Here is a 21,590-nt window from a genome sequence, read left to right as displayed (position 1 = left end):
TTACACACCTCTTCCTTTGTTAGACCGAGGTCTGTATTTTTCTGGCAGACCTCGTTGAAAAAAAGAATTCTCGTGCAGAGGTCTAACTGTTCTAACCCAGACCTGAGCACGTGAAAAAGTGATGAAATAGCATCTATCACACACACACACACGCACGCACGCGCGCACGCACGCACGCACGCACGCACGCACACACACACACACATATAGTTATGCTTTTTATGGTGGTTTTATCTTGATTGCTCCCGATCACCAAATGAAATAGTTAGTGGTAAATAAACGGATTTTCAAGAAAAGCGTGAATAATTTTATTAACATTTCTTGTTATTAGATGCACCTGTATTTTTGACATTTTGGTAGGGTAGGAAAAATTGGAGAGGAGGTTATATTTGGTGAAGTGAAACGAGTAGTACTTCTAGGTCACAGCAGTGTGATTTTGATGTGATTTTACAGTACGCAAATATGACAAGATACATGCTACTTCTATCTTCATTTTAGATCTATATCAGTTTTATCATATCAAAATTCTTTAAAATGAGGTAAGGATTTGCTCTCTGAAATGGGTCTAGATCTAGCTATGTTTGGTAGCGCCTTAAAAGGAAGTCGGTTTTATATAGAATATGTAGGGAATACTATTTACGGTGTGTGACCTTATATTCGCATGTTTTCCAGTTGTTTACTGGAAAACTGCAAACCCTAACCTGTGTTTGGCGGCAATGATATGGGACAAACTGATAGTTCATGTTTGCATTTTTCAAACTGTGCATATAATACACTCGCCATTTTGCTTACCTTCTTATCTTTTTTCTTGAAGCAAATGTATGGATATCTTGTGGAAAATAGGTCTACAGCGGAATGAAAATCTAGGAACTGTATCAAAATTGTTCCGAAGTAGCTGAATTTTCCTTTTATTACCTCCCTTACCACGAAAAACGCCACTTGTACAGAGTGACTGTAACACATTTTAGTTTTCATTACAATATAATTTAGACCAACAGGTGTGTAATTACAACAGTCTTACAGGTCGGGTATCTCTAATCAGCTAATTACAGCTACAGTAAGCATTTGACGGGGGTGGGGGGGGGGGGGAGGAGATTGGTCGGTACGGGAGGGGCTCTGTTGGGCGAGGTGAGTGGGGTTCCTCCTGAAAGTGCATTTTGGGCGTCTAAATTTCAATGCAATTGTAGTTCATATTTTTTAATCTAAGTTTTAGGTAGCACTTTAAAGGTACTGGGGTAATCCCAGCATTTTGAGGTATCCATACCTGAAATATTAAATAAAGTATGGCTTCTGGTCATTTTGTTATTCTAAATTGGGGGCTGGACGTGTTCTCTCGAGAAAATTATTATGCTGAGAAGTAGAGAGGTGGATGCCGCAATCTAAACTATCGTTTTGAATATACAGTAAGAACTATGCTGGCATTAGTGTAATGTTTGATTTAATGAGACATCTCCTCTTTTATGTTGGTTATAGGAAAAATTCGAATATGTCCATTACCAATAGGGCACTTGTGCATAGGTCCCTATTTACATATTCTATCATTTTAAAAGTATTTTTCATTGCAAAAATGACTTGGGTGGCAAACTTTAGGAGATGGGTATTTAGCAATCAGTATGTTGACATTGCACACACGGACACCTGGGTAAGGATATACACCAATTTGTCAAGTGTTATTGTTGAAGGCATAAGACAATATATCAAATACACAAAATCACTCTATCTGTGACAGAACCTATTCGGTTTATCTTTGCAAAACATAACATCGAATCAGCATGATTTATTTTAATGTACCTAATAAACTACATTTTAATTACTGATTAGGATTACTTATGCAAAGTGACTTGTATGACTTTTGAAATCAGATCTAAATCAATATAGTATCCAATGAGTTGTTTACACTCTTAAAAGGACAATGTGGTTGGTCTAAATACGGTGATAGAATTTTACGAAGAATAAAGTGCTTGTAAAAATGAGTGGAGACATGGTCATAGTTTACGGTAGTCGATCTCTTCTTTGTTATTATTGCGTGAAATTTTACTTATGATACTAAACATTGTATACGCTATATGTATAGAGTCAGTTTCTTATAATACCGCATTGCAGTTTATGGTTGCTTGTCACGTAAGAATTGAGGTATCCAGCTTTAGGGTCTCCTGAAAAAAAATAAATAAAATAAAGTATGAAAGTCATTTTTTATTCTAATTTTAGTAGAGTGTCCCAATTCTTGGAGAGGGGTCCTGCCACTAGATAATTTGATAATAACCAGGTTGAAATAGGCTGTATGTAACTTTTGAGAATGTACTGTGACACTCCCTCTTTCATGTGACATGGTCAAAAATTGAAAATAGTATGAATGGTTACGCCTCTGTTGGTTTTTTTGTTAAAGTTTATTGAAGATGAAATAGTCTTCAACGTTGCAAAAATTATTGGTTGCAACAGGTTGATGAAATTGGTCATCAACTCTCACCAACTTGGAGCATTGGCCCTGCACACTGTAGCGGATACAACCACTTGGTAGTGTATATTGTTGGAAAAAATGAAAAATACCAGTAAAAGCAGCTGGCTGTATCTCTGTCAAGTGTAATCGGATTTGCAAAAGAATCGCGACTGGAGTAACAATTGAGACCTTTCTACCTATTTAAAATACAGTTATATACTAAAACACAGGACTAATATGAATGACTAAGCACAAAGTCACGTTTTTTACCATTAAGAAGCGTGTCATACTGAAATAGATGAATAAATGCTTTGCATCAAATGAGTGAGATGCTCACTTCCGTATCGAGATCTCATTCGTTGTCACTTTTTTGGCAGATTTCTCTATTACATCAAACTTATAACGCACTCCATATACCGTATAGTTATACGGCGTAGTTCTTGCTTCGGAATTTTCTTGGTTAAAAAAAAAATAAAAAATTTTTTTTCTTTTTTTACAAAAATCCGATCCGCGGATGTTTATTTAATTTGTCATGAACCAGTGTTAAATACTGTACCTTCTTGACTTTACACCTTTGCTGACACTGTGTCAAATATAATGTTTGCTGGTTATTGTTTGCGTATTTCTTGTTAAAGTTTGAATACTGAAGATGTGCAATTATGCAATCATTACGTGTGGCAAATATTGTTTACGTAACAACGGTAAATTGGTCAGTCAACTAAAACGATTAATTGCACCAATTAGCGATGAAGAACACTTGAGTGATAAAATCGAACATCATGCATTTATTTAGTGCGCCGTATATTCTCAGTTCATCGAATGCGATATTCTCCCTCTAAAATATGCAGAATATCTCCTTTTATATCGTATATATACGACGGCGATTTAACAATTTTCTATCTTATTTATCGATTTTCTTCATGTATTCAAAATTAAATTTTTTAAGACTGTCCGTGGTTTATTCTCTTTTAGTTACATAAACCCCAAGTGCAATTGCATTGCGTATCTAATTCTCATGACCGCACACTCCTCACACTGCGTTATACATGTTTACTTCCGGGATAAACAATTCTAACTTTCTTTTAGAATCACGACAAAATGAGAAGATGACACAGCGTTATAATTCTTTTAATGTATTTTTTCAGTAGCATTTAAGGTAAATAAATGTCCCGTTTATACGATTCTTATTTCTTATTAACATAAAACAGCGTCCAAAGTACATTATCGGTGGGTGGGGTATTGCATTTACCGCTGATACGATCAACCCGCGTTATAAATTTAACCCCGCTAGATCCGCGGGTCTCGAACCTTGGACCCCGATGACAGCGTTATAACGGGGTCCCAGTGTACCAGCTTTCAAGTTGCCGGTCTATTTATTTTTTTCATAGCTCTTTGCTTGGGGAAAGGGGATGGGGTGAGGTCACTTAAAGTAAAAACAGCTAGTCTAGCAGCTGAATTGGTTGAATTTATGGTGGTAAGTCAGCAAGTGTAAAACTTTAAATTAATCACTTTCCACATTTAATTTCTAATGGAATCCATCACACAGTCCAGCATGACATATATATATATATATATATATATATATATCCCCATACAACCTATTTCCAACCATCTGTTTTCAACCATGTAAGACTTTGTATGATAAAAAGTTTTGCCAGCCATAGTCATCAGTTGTAATTGTTTCATATTGTTTACAGTGGAGACGGAACATGCTAGAAACCTATTCTCTCTCAGTTTTGATACTTGAAAGGTTATATAAATTCTTTTTATGTAGCAGAGCATGTTTTCAGGAGGTTTTCTTATTATTAAAAAACCTGCATGTTCCCTTGTCTACTATCTATCCTTACTTAAACAAATATTAATTATTTACATAGCTTTTGCAGTAAATGTATATTCCTTGTTCCATGTTTCCTACCTAAATTGTGAAGCATACCACACAAAATTATTATACCAATTTCTGATGCCTGTCCCAACAACAGTTTTCTTCATTTTCTGAGCATTTTGAAATATTTAGATAATCAAAAGCTTAGCAGTAAAGTTATACACTGTCATCTTTGACAGTTATCAATGTAGCAGAGGCTACCCTTTGTAGTCTAGCTGTCAATCTCAGGCAAGTGTACCTACAGAAAAAGGAAAAGTTTAGTGCTGTCTCTTTTTAGCTCACCTGTCACATAGTGACAAGGTGAGCTTTTGTGATCACCCTTCGTCCGTCGTCAGTCCTTGCGTGCGTGCGTCCGTCCATCCGTCAACAATTTCTTGTCTGCACGATAGTGGTTTCATTTATGATTTTGTTTTAACCAAACTTGCACACAACTTGTATCACCATAAGATCTCGGTTCCTTTGTTGAACTGGCCAGATCGCATTATGGATTCTAGAGTTATGGCCCCTGAAAGGGCCAAAATTAGCTATTTTGAGCTCGTCTGCACAATAGCAGCTTTATTTATGATTTGATTTTTACCAAACTTGCACACAACTTGTATCACCACAAGATCTTGGTTCCTTTCTGGAACTGGCAAGATTCCGTTATGGGTTCAAAAGTTATGGCCCCTGAAGGCGTCAAAATTAGCTATTTTGACCTTGTCTGCACAATAGCAGCTTCATTTATGATTTGATTTTAACCAAACTTGCACAAAACTTGTGTCACCATAAGATCTTGGTTCCTTTCTTGAACCGGCCAGATCCCATAATGGGTTCCAGAGTTATGCCCCCTGATAGGGCTAGAATTAGCTGTTTTGACCTTGTCTGCACAATAGCAGCTTCATTTATGATTTGAATTTAATCAAACTTGCACACAACTTGTGTCACCAAAAGATCTTGGTTCTTTTTTATATGCCAGCAGGGACGTATTATGTTATCGCCTCGGTGTCCGTCTGTCTGTCTGTGTGTTGGTTAGCAATTTCCCTTCCGCTCTGTAACTCTTGAACCCCTTGATGGATTTCAGAGAAACCTGACTCAAATGTTCACTCATTGAAAGGATGTGCAGAGCGCATGTTTCGGATGGCTAAATTCAATGTCAAGGTCACACTTAGGGGTCAAAGGTCATATGACTTTGTTTTATGTGAATATTGCTCTGCATTTGCATTGCATTGCAGTGCTCTTGTCTTTATTTGGCAGATCCTTCTTTTGTTCACTTACAATATTTTTATGCTCCCAAAGGGAGGCATATAGTTTTTGAACGGTCTGTCTGCAATTTCCGTGTCCGGTCCATATCTTTGTCATCCATGGATGGATTTTCAAATAACATGGCATGAATGTGTACCACAGTAAGACGACGTGTCGCGCCAAGACCCAGGTCTGTAGCTCAAAGGTCAAGGTCACACTTAGATGTTAAAGGTCATTTTTCATCATAGTGCTTTGGGATGGGCCCCATGTCCGGGTCCATATCTTTGTCATCCATGGATGATTTTCAAATAACTTGGCATGAATGATGTGTACCACATTTAAGACGACATGTCGCGGCAAGACCCGGTCCGTAGTCAAAGGTCAAGGTCACACTTAGACATTAAAGGTCATATTTCATGATAGTGCATTGATGGGCATGTCCAGTCCATATCTTTGTCATTCATGCATGGATTTTCAAATAACTACGCATGAATGTGTGGCACAGTAAGTTGAGTTGTCGCGCGCAAGACCCAGGTCCGTAGGTCAAAGGTCCTAAACTCTAACATACTTCCCTTTTATGTTACTATAAATAGCTTATTTAGTAACTTTTTTATTATTGGCCGTAGGGAAAAACTGAGACCACTTTTCTGTGGTACAACATGGATGGCACCTCCAATTTTTAGGCGTATTTTGACATATCTGTACCTTGTAAGAATTTTTTCTTTTTGTTTTTGGTTAAAGCAATGGTACTCAGGTGAGCGATATAGGGCCATTATGGCCCTCTTGTTGTTATTTGAAGTGAAAATACCACACATGGTTGGATTTAGGTTGTTAATTTCCAGCGAAGACTTTCAAAATTAGAAATTATGCCAGGGATTAAGCTAGAAACTTAAATGGTATGCTTTTATAGCTCTTATGCTGATAGAAAGTTGGAGGCAATAAACCAAAGAGTTGGACTTGTATGTGAACAAAACTGGACAGAAAACTTGTTAATTGGTCGGAAACTGGTTGTGCGGGGATATTTGATTACTGGATAGGCTTGGGTTAAAGAGGTGGTAACACCGCTGAGTAGTAATTTACTATCTCTCCACTTTTAACTGTCCCACTTTTCGAACTTTTTACGTTTTCCATATTTTTCCTCTTGACCAAACCACCTGTTGAGTAATAGTTAAGTGTGACTGAGACAACATACAATGTAGTTCTGATATTTAATAGTTGCCATCCCTCTATGGTACAGCGACAGTCGAAAGTAAGGCAATATTCCAGATAAGACTCTGTGATTGTGAGGGTTATTTCTACAGAAAAAGTTACATTGTCAGCTTCTTAGGAAATATATTTGAGCTGCACCATGAAAAAACCAGCATAGTGCATTTGCGATCAGCATGGATCCAGACCAGCCTGCCCATCCGCGCAGTCTGGTCAGGATCAGTGCTGTTCACTAACAGTTTCTCTGATTGTAATAGGCTTTGAAAGCGAACAACATAGATCCTGACCAGATTGCACGGATGCGCAGGCTGGTCTGGATCCATACTGGTCGCAAATGCACTATGTTGGTTTTCTCATGGCGCGGCTCATATATAGTTACATACTGACATTCATTCCGTACAGTTGAGTGACGCCTAAATTATTTCGAAATTTTGATCAGTCACTTGTATATACTCCTGGTTCAGTCCCCAGGATGTAAAGCTGATGCATCAATACTTGAAATAGGATTTGCTTTGTTGGTTTTATTAGCTCATCTGATTTTTTGAAAAAAAATGATGAGTTATTGTCATCACTTGAGCGGTTGTCGGCGTCGGCGTCGGCGTCGGCGTTGCCTGGTTAAGTTTTATGTTTAGGTCAGCTTTTCTCCTAAATATCAAAGCTATTGCTTTGAAACTTGGAATATTTGTTCACCTCATAAGCTGACCCTGTATAGCAAGAAACAAACTCCATCTTGCTTTTTGCAAGATTTATGGCCCTTTGTACTTAGAAAATATTTAGATTTCTTGGGTAGTTTTATGTTTAGGTCAGTTTTCTTCTAAACTATCAAAGCTATTGCTTTGAAACTTAGAATACTTGTTCCCATCTAAGCAGACCCGTACTGAAAACGTAACTCCACTTTGCTTTTTGAAAGAATTATTCCCCCTTTTGGACTTAGAAAAATCGTTTTCTTTTTTAAGTTTTTTGTTTGGTCATTTTTATATCCAAAACTTAAAAGCATTCCCTTTAGAACTTGCAACACTTGTTCACCTCATAAGCGACCGTACAGCAAGAACAAAACTCCATCCTGCTTTTTGCAAGTTTAGGGCCCCCCCTTTTTGGACTTAGAAAATACGTTTTTTGGGTTAAAGTTTTTTTTTAGGTCAACTTTTTTCTTAAACTATCAAAGTATTGTTTTGAAATTTGCAACACTTGTTACCATAAAAGCGCCCCTGTACAGAAGCAAAAAACTCCACCTGCTTTTTTGAAATAATTATTGCCCTTTTGGACTTAGAAAATCTTTTTTGGGGTTGAGTATTATGTTTAAGTCAATTTTCTCAAAACTATAAAAAGCTATTGCTTTAAAAAACTTGCCCAGTTTTTTCACCATCAAAGTGGCACTGTACATAAAGAAACATAACTCTACCTCTTTTTGCAAGAATGTGGCCCTTTTTAGACTTAGAAAATTCATGGGTAGGGACAATTTTTCATTTCAAAAAAAATCAAGGCGTCAGCACCCCAAGGCGGTGCTTTGTTTTATTTATTATTATTATTTCATTAAATATTGCTTGCACAATGTTGAAACATTTTTTTTCTTTTTGGGAACAGTTCGGGTATCGAGATAGGTTTTCTGGAATTTTGAGTTTCAAAACATGAAACGGTAAAATTTGGTTGTGAAAAAAATGCAGTTTGGGAAAAAAAGGAGTCGAAAAGTTTCTGTTGGGACTTTTTAACTTTTGGGCAGTTGGGGCATGCCTTTTATGGGACCTTTCCAAAGGAGGATGTGAACAAGGCTGAATTGCCAACTTCTGTTCATAGTTACAGTGCTGGTCAGCGATCAGAATGAAAATCTTTCATAAGACAAGCGGACTGCCCTTCTGAACTTTATTTTTCTTTATTGAAAAGCAGAAAGATGGGGTGACAGGAAGTGGGAGATTTCATTCTTCTACACAGTGTACCTGTTTCAGACTTAGTGTTCCATTCAGTCACCAATCATATATAAAATATATTAACCTCATTCACTCTTCAACAGAGGTAATACAGAAAGTATATCTTAATTTTTTATTTACAGAATTGTATGACAGTGATATAAAGGGAATAATGAACGGCAGCCTCATACCATATACTCCAATTGCTGTTGACTTTTGGAAGATTCGAGAGTGTCCACAAGCTAGAATTTTCTTCCTCACTCACCTTCATGGGGATCACATTACAGGTTTGTAGTGATTTTCTGACTCATTTTCATTGCAACAACATTACATTATAGATAGAGTTTATGAAGTGATTTCTTCGTGAAAAAGAAACCGATAGGGAGTGACCGACCGGGGTTTCTTTTTCTCGAAGAATTCTCTTCATGGACTCTATCTGACATAGTGTGAAATCTATGTTTGACCAATCAGAATTGCAGAGTCAGTCGCGTCAACGCTCTTCAGCTTGTAAAGCTGTTCTTCGAAAATTATTGCTACAGTCACATTGGTCTTCAGGAATAAGAAGCCACATTTTTAGCTCGACTATTCGAAGAATAGTCTAGCTATTCTACTCACCCTGGCGTCGGCGTCACACCTTGGTTAAGTTTTTGCATGCAAGTACATACAGCCATCAGTTAAAGGCATATAGCTTTGAAACTTATTTTTTCTTTTTCTAGGTCAATTACCAACCTCTCTGGGTCAAGTCCCATAACTCTGACATGTATTTTGAGCAAATTATGCCCCCTTTTGGACTTAGAAAATTTTGGTTAAAGTTTTACATGCAAGTTACTATCTCCAAAACTAATGCAGATATTGATTTGAAACTTCACATGTGTCTTCGGGGTTATAAAACTAGTTGATAGCAGCAAGTCCCATAACTCTGACCTTCATTTTGGCCAAATTATGCCCCCTTTTGGACTTAGAAAATTCTGGTTAAAGTTTTGCGTGCAAGTACATACAGCTATTTCTAAAAGGCCATATAGATTTGAAACTTTATTTTTTTTTTTCTAGATCAATTACCAACCTCACTGGGTCAAGTCCCATAACTCTGACATGTATTTTGAGCAAATTATGCCCCCTTTTAGACTTAGAAAATTTTGGTTAATGTTTTACATGCAAGTTACTTTGGTTAATGTTTTACATGCAAGTTACTATCTCCAGAACTAATGCAGATATTGATTTGAAACTTCACATGTGTCTTCGGGGTTATAAAACTAGTTGATAGCATCAAGTCCCATAACTCTGACTTTCATTTTTGCCAAATTATGCCCCCTTTTGGACTTAGCAAATTCTGGTTAAAGTTTTGCGTGCAAGTACATATAGCTATTACTAAAAGGCATATAGATTTGAAACTTATTTTTTCTTTTTCTAGATCAATTACCAACCTCACTTGATCAATTCCCATAACTCTTACATGTATTTTGAGCAAATTATTCCCCTTTTTGGACTTAGAAAATCCTGGTTAAAGTTTTGCGTGCAAGTACATACAGCAATTACTAAAAGGCATATAGATTTGAAACTTATTTTTTCTTTTTCTAGATCAATTACCAACCTCACTGGGTCAAGTCCCATAACTCTGGCATGTATTTTGGGCAAATTATGCCCCCTTTTGGACTTTGAAAATTGTGGTTAAAGTTTTACATGCGAGTTTCTATCTCCAAAACTAATGCAGATATTGAATTGAAGTTTCAAATGTGCCTTCGGGGTTATAAAACTAGTTGATAGCAGCAAGTCCCATAACTGATATGCATTTTGGTCAAATTATGCCCCCTTTTGAACTTAAAGCTCTTTTGATATTTTACCTTTTTGGGTAATATTTTCCTGCTTCTGGGACAATATTTCGAATAGTCGAGCTTGGCTGTCTTATGGACAGCTCTTGTTTAATCCCCCGCCACGAATGGTGGGGGTTATAGGAATGGTCTCCATCCTTCCTTTCATCTGTCCGTAACACTTTCGTGTCCGCTCCGTATCTCCTAAACCCCTTGAAGGATTTGCATGAAACTTCGGTCAAATGATCACCTCATCAAGACAATGTGCAGAACTCTTGAGTCAGCCTTGTCAGCTCAAGGTCAAGGTCACAACTCAAGGTCAAAGGTTTTAGCCTTCCATTTTGTGTAGGTTCTATATCTCCTAAACCTCTTGAAGGAATTTTGATGAAAATTGGGTCAAATGATCACCTCATCAAGACGATGTGCAGAACTAATGAGTCAGCCATGCCAGCTGAAGGTCAGGGTCTCAACTCAGGGTCAAAGGTTTGAGCCTTCCATGTTGTGTCCGCTCTGTATCTCCTAATCCCCTTGAAGGATTCATATGAAACCTGGGTCAAATGATACCTATCCAAGACGATGTGAAAAACTCATGAGTCAGCCATGCCGGCTCAAAGTCAAGGTCACAACTCAAGGTCAAAGGTTTTAGCCTTCCATTTCGTGTCCGCTCTATATCTCCTAAACCCCTTGAAGGAATTTTATAAAACTATGCAGAAATAATGAGTTAGCCATGCCGGCTCAAGGTCACAACTTAGGGTCAAAGGTTTGAGCCTTCCATTTTGTGTCCACTCTGTATCTCCTAAACCCCTTGAAGGATTTTCATGAAACTTTGGTCAAATGATCACCTCATCAAGACGATGTGCAGAATTCACAAGTCATCCATGTCAGTTCAAAGTCAAGGTCACAGCTCAAGTTCAAATGTTTACCCTTTCACTATCCACAACATTCAGGGGGATTTAGCTGTCTTTCAGACTGCCGTGTTTAGAAATAACTTGCTCTGATTGGTCAGAAAAGTAGGTTGCACACTGTAGGTTTGTAGTGATTTCATGACTCACTTTCATGGCAACCACATTACAGGTTTGTAGTAATTTGATGACTTGTATTGCAAGTTTGTAGTGATTTCATGACTCACTTTCACGGCAGCTACATTACAGGTTTGTAGCAATTTGATGACTTGTATTGCAAGTTTGTAGTGATTTCATGACTCACTTTCACGGCAACCACATTACAGGTTTGTAGCAATTTGATGACTTGTATTGCAAGTTTGTAGTGATTTCATGACTCACTTTCACGGCAGCCACATTACAGGTTTGTAGCAATTTGATGACTTGTATTGCAAGTTTGTAGTGATTTCATGACTCACTTTCACGGCAACCACATTACAGGTTTGTAGCAATTTTATGACTTGTATTGCAAATTTGTAGTGATTTCATGACTCACATTCACGGCAACCACATTACAGGTTTGTAGCAATTTTATGACTTGTATTGCAAGTTTGTAGTGATTTCATGACTCACTTTCACGGCAACCACATTACAGGTTTGTAGCAATTTGATGACTTGTATTAAAAGTTTATAGTGATTTCATGACTCACTTTCACGGCAACCACATTACAGGTTTGTAGCAATTTTATGACTTGTATTACAAGTTTGTAGTGGTTTCATGACTCACTTTCACAGCAACTACATTACAAGTTTGTAGCGATTTCATGACTCACTTCAAAGAACTATAAAATACACAGAATGGCAACTGGGGATAATCCCGCATCATCTCTTGTTAGCGTGTGTCTTATTTTAAAGCGTTTGCCGACTTGATCAATCGTGATCAAATCAACAGACGCTTACTGAAGTATAAAACTGGCGGTACACCCGGCACATAAACCGAATTGAGTCCTTTTTTCAAACAAAAACTGTTGATTTCTCAGACTTCCAGTCATAAATTCATTCCTTCCCCATGTAGAAAATACTAATAACATTAAAAAAGCACCATTATCATGATAAACAAAAGATCCGAAAGAAACCTTATTTCAAAGTGTTTGCCGACTTGATCAGTCGTGATCAACAGACGCTTACAACAAGATCTCATTCAGTTGTCACGGGATGTTGGCGAGATTTGCTCTATATGCCTTTCAAGTTGCCAATCTTATTTATTTTATAGCTCTTTGCTCACTATCACAGCAACCACATTACAAGTCTGTAGTGATTTCATGACTTACTTTCACTGTTCTATAATATTGTTGAGGAAATCATGGTACAATTATACTTGCAGGATTGACCTCTTCATGGAGTTATCCTATCTATTGTTCCGAGATAACAGGCAAGTTACTGGTAAAAAGACATGGTGTTAGGGAAGATCTTATACATTCTCTCCAGGTATATATCAAAGGTCATCAGTCACATTTGAGCCGCGCCATGGGAAAACCAACATAGTGGCTTTGCGACCAGCATGGATCCAGACCAGCCTGCGCATCCGCGCAGTCTGGTCAGGATCCATGCTGTTTGCTTTCAAAGTCTATTGGAATTAGAGAAACTGTTAACGAACAGCATGGATCCTGACCAGACTGCGTGGATGCGCAGGCTGGTCTGGATCCATGCTGGTTGCAAAGCCACTGTGTTGGTTTTCTCATGGCACGGCTCATTTTAACCCTTACCCTGCTAAATTTCTACAATGAACTTGTCCATCTTTCAATTTTGACAGTACTATTAACTGTTGAAAGGGGTGCTTAACAAAAAAATGCTGACTGAATGGCAAACAGTGCAGATTATGATCAGACTGCATGGATGTGCAGGCTGATCATGATCTACACTGGTCGCAAAGGCATGATAAGGGTTAAACAACATTCAGTGACTTTGTTTACTTTTCATGTAGAATATCCGAGAAATTAACTTGATTTATCATCTGATTTACCACAGTTCACAAAGAATTGAACAGAGAGGGTGTTAGCCAGAGTGGTTAAATTTCCAAGTGTAAGCTTATGAACTCTGAATTATGGAACTGTGGTATATCAGATGATAAACCACAAGAAGGCATTGTTTATTTTCATTCTAATATGCTCATTGAAAGAAAATGATGAAAATTATACTGAACTTTATCCATCCAAATGTGATAAACAGGCTGTAATGTTTCAGTATGAAATTATAATGTTCTCTCACTGGTCTACATGTCGATCATTGTTTATTGCAAAATGTACAATTATTGACATCTTCTTTGTTAAACTGACATACAAATCAAACCATGTTTTTGTTTGATTTATTTAACCTTTACCCAGCTAAATTTAAAAAATGGACTGATCTGTCATTCAGTTTTGGCAGTACCATTTATTTGAAGGGATGTTCACTGAAAATTTACTGACTGAATAGTGAACAGCGCAGACCATGGTCTGCATTGGTCGCAAAGGCAGAATTTCTTGCTGCCAGCAGGTTAAACATTAAGAAGCAAAAAGGTGTTTCACATGGAGCCAGATCCCTATTAAAAGTTTTTTTGTCTATAGATTTAGTCATTTTGAAGTTTCCTCGTTAAACTATGTTGATGACAATGTTAGAGGAAGTCAGATATTAATTAAATATACATCTTACCAGTATCAAACGCCACCCGAATATAAAAGCATCATTAGACAAATTCATGACATAACCATATTGATGAGATACTTTCTTTAGTTACCTGCACATACTGGTAGTAGATCAGATGCCCCCACTCATTATCTAGTCCTGTTTGATTAAAAAGATCTGTCTTATTCTTCATTATTATTCAGCATGACTGTGATGAGATGCAGTTTGAAGTAGCTGGTTTGTATTGCTTGTTGCATGTTTTCAGACAGAGTGTGCGGAGATTATCTATCTGGACAATGAACATCAGCAACAGATGACAGTCACTGCTATAGATGCCAACCATTGTCCTGGTGCTGTCATGTTTCTCATGCAGGGATATTTTGGTACCATTCTACATACTGGAGACTTTAGATATCATTCTGATATGGTGAACCAGTCTGTCCTGTCATGCTTGTCAGGTAGGTACATTTTGGTACCATTCTATGAACTAGAAACTTACGATATCATTTAAACATTTGGTACCATTGCACCCCCCAAGATTTTGAGATATTGTCATATTTACATACTCAGCACGATGTTGGCATGCCTATATTATTGGGACTTTCGGGGCAGATTTTTTGTCAGTAGTTATGGCCCTTTTTTGACTTTGAAACAATACAGCTACATCTGAACACATTGAACACAACTCCTACAGTTTCCATCCAATTAAAATGAAACTTGGTACACATCATAATATGAAATTGACATGCGCATATTATCAGGACTTCCACGACCGATTATTTTTTCTGGAGTTACAGCCCAGTTGTGGACTTTAGTACGCACTCAAAGGGACGTATTATGTTATGTTGCTGGTGTCCATCTGTCTGTCAATCCATTCGTTAGCAATTTCATGTCTGCTCTGTAACTTGAACCCCTTGAAGGATTTCAAAGAAACATGACACAAATGTTCACCACATCGAGACAAAGTGCAGAGCGCATATTTTGGATGGCTCGCTTCAAGGTCAAGGTCAAATTTAGGGGTCAAGGTTATATGACTTTGTTTCATATCTGCTCAGTAACTATTTAACTGCTTGAAGGGTTTTAAAGAAACTTGGCACAAATGTTCACCACATTGAGATGATGCGCAGAGCAGATGTTTAGAATGGCTTGCTTCAAGGTCAAGGTCACACTTAGGGGTCAAAGGTCATACCTTTGGGCGTATATTGCTCCGAATTGTGATGCTTTGTTTATTACTCTATCAAGTAATGTGAATCATATTTCTGTGAACTAATCATGTTGTTAGACATCAAATATTTCAAGGTAAGGTTGACATCCTGTACCTTGATAACACATATTGTTCTCCTAGCTGTGTATTCCCTACCAGAGATGAGGCTACCTCCCAGATCGTAGAACTGATTGAGCAGCATCCTACAAAAGATGTGCTGATAGGGATGAGAAATTTAGGAAAGGAAAAATTACTTTCTAATATAGCTTTGCATTTCCAAGAGTGGATTTCCGTACCAGACAAATTTTACCAAACTTTGGAAATTATTGGTGCTCCGGATGTGTTTGATAATGGCGCAACAAAGCACAGAATACGTGTTGTGCCTTTCCATGTAGTCAGTAACAAGTTTGTGCAGCAGGTTAATCAGAAATATGAAACTATAGTGATATTACCAACTGCCCTGTATCACGGAATTGAAGCAACTCCATATGAAAACAATGACAAAGTTTTTGTTGTACCATACTCGGACCATAGTTCATACACTGAACTAAGAGACTTTGTAGCATTTATCAAACCGAAGAAAATTATTCCAATTGTGAAGAGTAATGCTAGAGGTCCTTTTGGATTAGGTATTGCAGATAGGGCAGACATGTCATGCTTTGCCAAATTCACCTCAGATGGTTGGAACAGCAAGATTGATATACCAGTCTCAGTCCAAGCATTCATGCATTGTAGATACAGCAAAATAATGGCAATGGAGAAGAAAGGACAAAAGAGAAAAGCAAAACAAAAACAACCTCAAACAAAAAAAGTGAAAAGGGGGATATATTATGACAGTCCAAAATCTGCGTCAAAAGATAATGTCAATGAAGGTGTGTATAGCACTGAAAATGGAAAAAATAATTCAAAGATATCTGAAGAAGATACGCTACAAGTGAAACGGATATTGTTTGAAGATGAGACACCAAAACGTAAAGCAGCAGATGGTTTGAAGGTACAAAAAGGAGAAAGAAAAAGAACTAAGGGTGAACACATTATACAGAATTGTGTTAAAGATTTTGATTGCACAAAACAAAACAGTGCTGAAAGAATGGAACTGACAACGAAGGACAAAAATGGGAAGAAGTATTGTGATGCGGTTGTAGATCTGTTAGATAGACAACAGAAGTTGATATCAAGACATTACAGAAACAAGAAGTCTGAATTAGAAGTAGCTATGCCACAGGAACGTTCTTTCGGAAATGTGGAAAAGAGGAAAGAAAAAGGAATTAAAGTTAAAGGTCCTAAAACACAAGACAGTCTAGAACTAGAGGGAGAACAGCCAAGACAACATGTGCACAAGAAGACATCAGTGAAGATGCCTCTGAAATTTGTTTCTTCAAAGCAAGATTCTGCCTTTGACAGTGCGGTTGGTTTAAGAACATACAGTAAGTCAAATGCAAAAATGTTCAACAGTGTAAATCCAATTGTGAAGAGTAATGCTAGAGGTCCTTTTGGATTAGGTATTGCAGATAGGGCAGACATGTCATGCTTTGCCAAATTCACCTCAGGTAGTTGGAACAGCAAGGTTGATATACCAATCCCAGACCAAGCATTCATGCATTGTAGATACAGCAAAATAATGGCAATGGAGAAGAAAGGACAAAAGAGAAAAGCAAAACTAAAACAACCTCAAACAAAGAAAGTGAAAAGGGTGATAGATTACGACAGTCCAAAATCTGCGTCGAAAGATAATGTCAGTAAAGGTGTGTGTAGCACTGAAAGTGAAAAAAATAATTCAAAGATATCTAAAAAAGATACGCTACAAGTGAAACGGATATTGTTTGAAGATGAGACACCAAAACGTAAAGCAGCAGATGGTTTGAAGGTACAAAAAGGAGAAATAAAAAGAACTAAGGGTGAACACATTATACAGAATTGTGTTAAAGATTTTGATTGCACAAAACAGAACAGTGCTGAAAGAATGGAACTGACAACGAAGGACAAAAATGGGAAGAAGTATTGTGATGCGGTTGTAGATCTGTTAGATAGACAACAGAAGTTGATATCAAGACATTACAGAAACAAGAAGTCTGAATTAGAAGTAGCTATGCCACAGGAACGTTCTGTCGGAAATGTGGGAAAGAGGAAAGAAAAAGGAATTAAAGTTAAAGGTCCTAAGAACAATTTGAAGAACAATAGAGTAATACTAATAGAGGATGACTTTGATAATGAAGATGAATTTGTACAAACGAATTTGAGTGAGTTTAATGAACATAATGAGAAAGGAGGTGGAAGTGAACAGGAAGAAGGCACCCTTATAATCGTAACTGATTCTGAAGACGAACCAGAAGAACCTAACGTAGTAAAGAAAGATGCTAGGAAGGACGGACTTAAAGAAAAATTAGAAGACTCGGTTTATGAACATGACATCTCTAATGAATCAATTATTGCACAAGCTGGTACACAAGTTTTCAGTAAAAGTTTCAGCATGGAAACTGGCTTGTTAGACAGGGATAAAGTTAATGTAAATATAAAATCTAAACACAAAGCAGGAACAGATGAAATAGAACAGGTTGAAGACAGCTTTCCAGTTCTTGACACTACTAAAGAAATTAATACAGCTTCAGAAAAAGATAACAGTGGTAGTTGTATTGAAAAGGTTAATGAAACTGGGCATACAAATGACCAATTTAAAACTAGTACAGCTTCGTCATCACTTGTCAGTCATGAAAACACCAAATTAATTGTATTGGAACCAAGTAACGAGGATAATTCTTGCCTTGCAGTAGAAGATTTGTCTACTGTAGTTAATATAGGAACACAAAATGGTATTATGGCTGTAGAAAGAACAGATGATATGGCATACAACATTGACAGGGAAATAATGCCAAATGCAGGAAGTGAAGAAGACAATAATATGTCTACCATTGTAAATATAGGAACTCAGAAAGAGATCAGAAGAGTAGAAAGTAGTGAAGGTACATCAGATGTTGGCAGTGAAATTTTTGCAGATCTAGGTGAAGAAACACTTTGTAATAATTCAAGAAAGTCAATGTCTAAAGTTGATAGAAACAGTAAAGGTTATTGCAGAAAGTGTGAATTAGATGCATTCAGACAAGTTCTTGAACGGTTAGATAACTGTAAATTAAAGAAGGAACTCAAGGAGAGTCAGAACGAGGCAGGAGATACAGGACAGGTCACATCCAGGTGTAAAGCTAAGCAAGGATATAAACAATATACTAAATGCTCATTTGCAGTAAAGCCAGTCAGACTATAGGTTAAGAATTACTAGCACAATATGCAAAGTTACTGAACTGTACAGTTACATATATTTACAATGATTAGAATGACAGGGAAATATTGTTGTTGGTTTTTTTTAGCTCACCTGAGCACGAAGTGCCCGTCGTCGTCCGACCATCATCCGTCCGTCATCAACAATTTGACTGTAACACTCTAGAGGTCAAAATTTTGGCCAAATCTTAAATAAACTTGGTCAGAATGTTTTTCTCAATAAAATCTTGGACGAGTTCGATAATGGGTCATTTGAGGTCAAAAACTAGGTCACCAGGTCAAACCTAAGGAAAAGCTTGTTAACACCATAGAGGCCACATTCATGACAATATCTTCATGAAACTTAGTCAGAATGTTAACGTTGATCATCTTTAGGTCAAGTTCGAATCTGGGTCATGTGGGGTGAAAAACTAGGTCACTAGGTCAAATCAAAGGAAAAGCTAGTTAACACTCAGAGGCCACATTTTTGATCATATCTTAATGAAACTTGGTCAGAATGTTAGTCATGATGATCTTAAGGTCAAGTTCAGATCTGGGTCATGTGGGGTCAAAAACAAGGTCACCAGGTCAAATCAAAGGAAAAGTCTGTTAACACTCTAGAGGCCACATTTATGACCATACTTTAATGAAACTTGATCAGAGTGTTAATCTTGAAGCTCTTTAGGTCAAGTTTCAATTTAGGTCAAGTGGGATCATAAACTAGGTCACCAGGTCAAATCAAAGGTAAAGCTTGTTAACACTCTAGAGACCTAATTTTAAGTTTGAAACTCATGGGAATTGAACAGAATGTTTGTCTAGATGACCTCTGGGTCAGGTTCAGATCTGTGTCATGTGGGGTCAAGAACTAGGTCACCTGGTCAAATCAAAGGTTAAGCTGGTTAACAATCTAGATGTCAGATTTATGATGTATCTTCATAAAATTTGGTCAGAATGTTAATTGTTGATGATCTCTAGGCCAAGTTGGAATATGGGTCATATGAAGTTAAAAACTAGGTCACAAGGTCAAATCAAAGGAAAAGCTAGTGAACAATCTAGAGACCACATTTATGACCATATCTTTATGAAACTTGGTAAGAATGTTAATCTTAATGATCATAAGATTAAGTTCCAATCTGGGTCAGGTGGGGTAAAAAACTAGGTTACCAGGTCAAATCAAAAGTAAAGCTTGTTAACACTCTAGAGGCCACATTTATGACTGTATCTTCATGAAACTTGATCAGAATATTAATCTTGATTATCTTTAGGTCAAGTTCGATTCTGGGTCATTAGGGGTCAAAAACTAGGTCACTAGGTCAAATTAAAGGAAAAACTAGTTAACACTCTAGAGGCCACATTTATGACCATATCTTGATGAAACTTGGTCAGAATGTTAATCTTGATGATCTTAAGATCAATAGATCAGGTGAGCGATACAGGGCCTTCATGGCCCTCTTGTTTCTAATTTATCTCTTACATACAGTTTGGCATGAATTCAAAATAAAGTCACTCAGATTTTGCCTTTGTATTTCCAATTTTTATTTCGAAATAGCATTACTTATGTACCTAATATTAATGTGGGTAGGAAAGACATTGTTAAATCTAGACTTGAAGTGTGACAGGATAGATTGGAATGATTTTTTTACGTATTCACCCCCCCCCCCCCCCCCCATATGTTTCCTGTATTAACCCTTATCATGCTGACCATGATTGATTCTGAATCCTTCTGTGTGAAACTGCTGGCTTGGTTTTAGAATAATTTCACTCAAATGGTCCCTTTGTGACCTTCTGCCAAGATTGTTCAAGTTACTTTGATTTGTCAAAACCCATGGCGGCTAGAGGGCATTGTCACTTTTCATTGTTATGTATATAGTAGTAAAAGTCTTATGCATGAAACTGCTAGCCCAATTTTAAAAGGACTTCGGACACTTTCTATATGAATTTGCCTACTCCAAGAGTGAAAAATAAACTACTAAGAAATAAGTATTTAATTACATATACCATCAAAATACATATTTGAGATTATTTCTTAAAGTCAAATTTTCAGTATTTGTTTCATAGAACAGTGATTTTAGTTCTAAATAGAATTACGTACCCTGTTATATAGATATAAAAAGTGTTTTGCTTTATACAACATTGTTCCCACCCATGCATCAAAACCATATTTGGCCAGCATATGTAGATATTAATTATACACATTTTCTGTGACTTGCGTTGATGCAAAGGGGTGGAGCAGTACTTTTAAACAAAAAATATAATTACAGGGTGTTCCCAAATGTAAAGTAACCAATACTTTTTATATTCATTTTTAATAAATTGATAGTCACATATTTTTACATCTGTTTGTAACTCAAATACTATACAAATGTTTGAAAAGGTACAAATAAGCATGTTATACATGTAAAGTAGTGAAAGAAGCAAATACTGTGAATTCATTATTATTCGTTGGGTTAAATTTTCATTGGCTTATCCTGGTTGTTTGTTGCAGTAGATTTTGACAAATATTTGCTTTAACATACTTGCAACTTGCAACACACCAGGTAATCTTTTGCATGCCCCCCCCCCCCCCCCCCCCCCCCCCCCCCCCCCACCACCCTCCCCCTCGCGACGCGCACGCCTCTAGCGATGAGGATGTAATTTGTTTTCCATTTTGTTTTTATTATTTTTTGTATTTCTTATATATTTTTCATTTCTTTATTTTTTCATCTTCTTCTGTGCGTTTATATTTATTTTTTTAGACACATACTAAATGTCACACGCATTCATCACTTCATGTTCTTCCTTTTGTGAAAACTGAATTGAAAACTGTTCTTTGTGGCAGACTAGGCCTAAACACCACAAAAAAGAGGCAATATGTGCACAGCAGTTAATCTGATTCTGACTATAGTCTATCCATCAGAAATAACGCTTGGCATTGATATGCCTGTGATGCATAGGTCAAGAACAGTAGCTTCATGGCAGGTCATATCAGTGACGGTTTCACATTCAGTGTGATGCCACGAAAGTGATGTGTCAAGTCGCTTTCCATGCAGATGGCATATATAAATACAGCTAGACGCGAAAACGAACTGAAAGGTCCAGCCGAGTTTCAGGTGGACTTTTTATGCATCGACCTGGATACATTTTTATTACAT

General features: G+C 37.1%; 1 protein-coding gene across 2 annotated transcripts; it reads left to right on the top strand.

Moving 5' to 3' along the window:
• The first annotated feature begins 926 nt into the window (after positions 1-926).
• Positions 927-19,974, top strand: LOC123529027 (uncharacterized). Of its 2 annotated transcripts, none has more exons than XM_045309194.2 (5): positions 927-998; positions 8,794-8,937; positions 12,724-12,827; positions 14,269-14,461; positions 15,303-19,974. In XM_045309194.2, the coding sequence occupies exons 2-5, from the start codon at positions 8,823-8,825 to the stop codon at positions 18,464-18,466; spliced, it is 3,576 nt and encodes a 1,191-aa protein (XP_045165129.2). In that variant the 5' UTR covers positions 927-998; positions 8,794-8,822; the 3' UTR covers positions 18,467-19,974. The 2 variants fall into 2 exon arrangements, with proteins under 2 accessions (XP_045165129.2, XP_053377393.1); XM_053521418.1 differs by having other exon boundaries at positions 928-1,057.
• Positions 19,975-21,590: the final 1,616 nt, after the last annotated feature.

This window comes from Mercenaria mercenaria, chromosome 13 (assembly GCF_021730395.1).
Source record: "Mercenaria mercenaria strain notata chromosome 13, MADL_Memer_1, whole genome shotgun sequence".
NCBI lineage: Eukaryota > Metazoa > Mollusca > Bivalvia > Venerida > Veneridae > Mercenaria > Mercenaria mercenaria.
Note: the sequence above shows the minus strand (reverse complement) of the source record. Positions and strands in the feature narration are given on the sequence as shown.

Excerpts from the sequence above, each read along its gene's own strand:
- LOC123529027 (XM_045309194.2), top strand. The coding sequence starts at position 8,823 with ATGAACGGCAGCCTCATACCATATACTCCAATTGCTGTTGACTTTTGG. Across the intron at positions 8,938-12,723 it reads TCATGGGGATCACATTACAG|GATTGACCTCTTCATGGAGT; the intron begins GTTTGTAGTGAT and ends TTATACTTGCAG. Across the intron at positions 14,462-15,302 it reads TGTCCTGTCATGCTTGTCAG|GTAAGGTTGACATCCTGTAC; the intron begins GTAGGTACATTT and ends AAATATTTCAAG.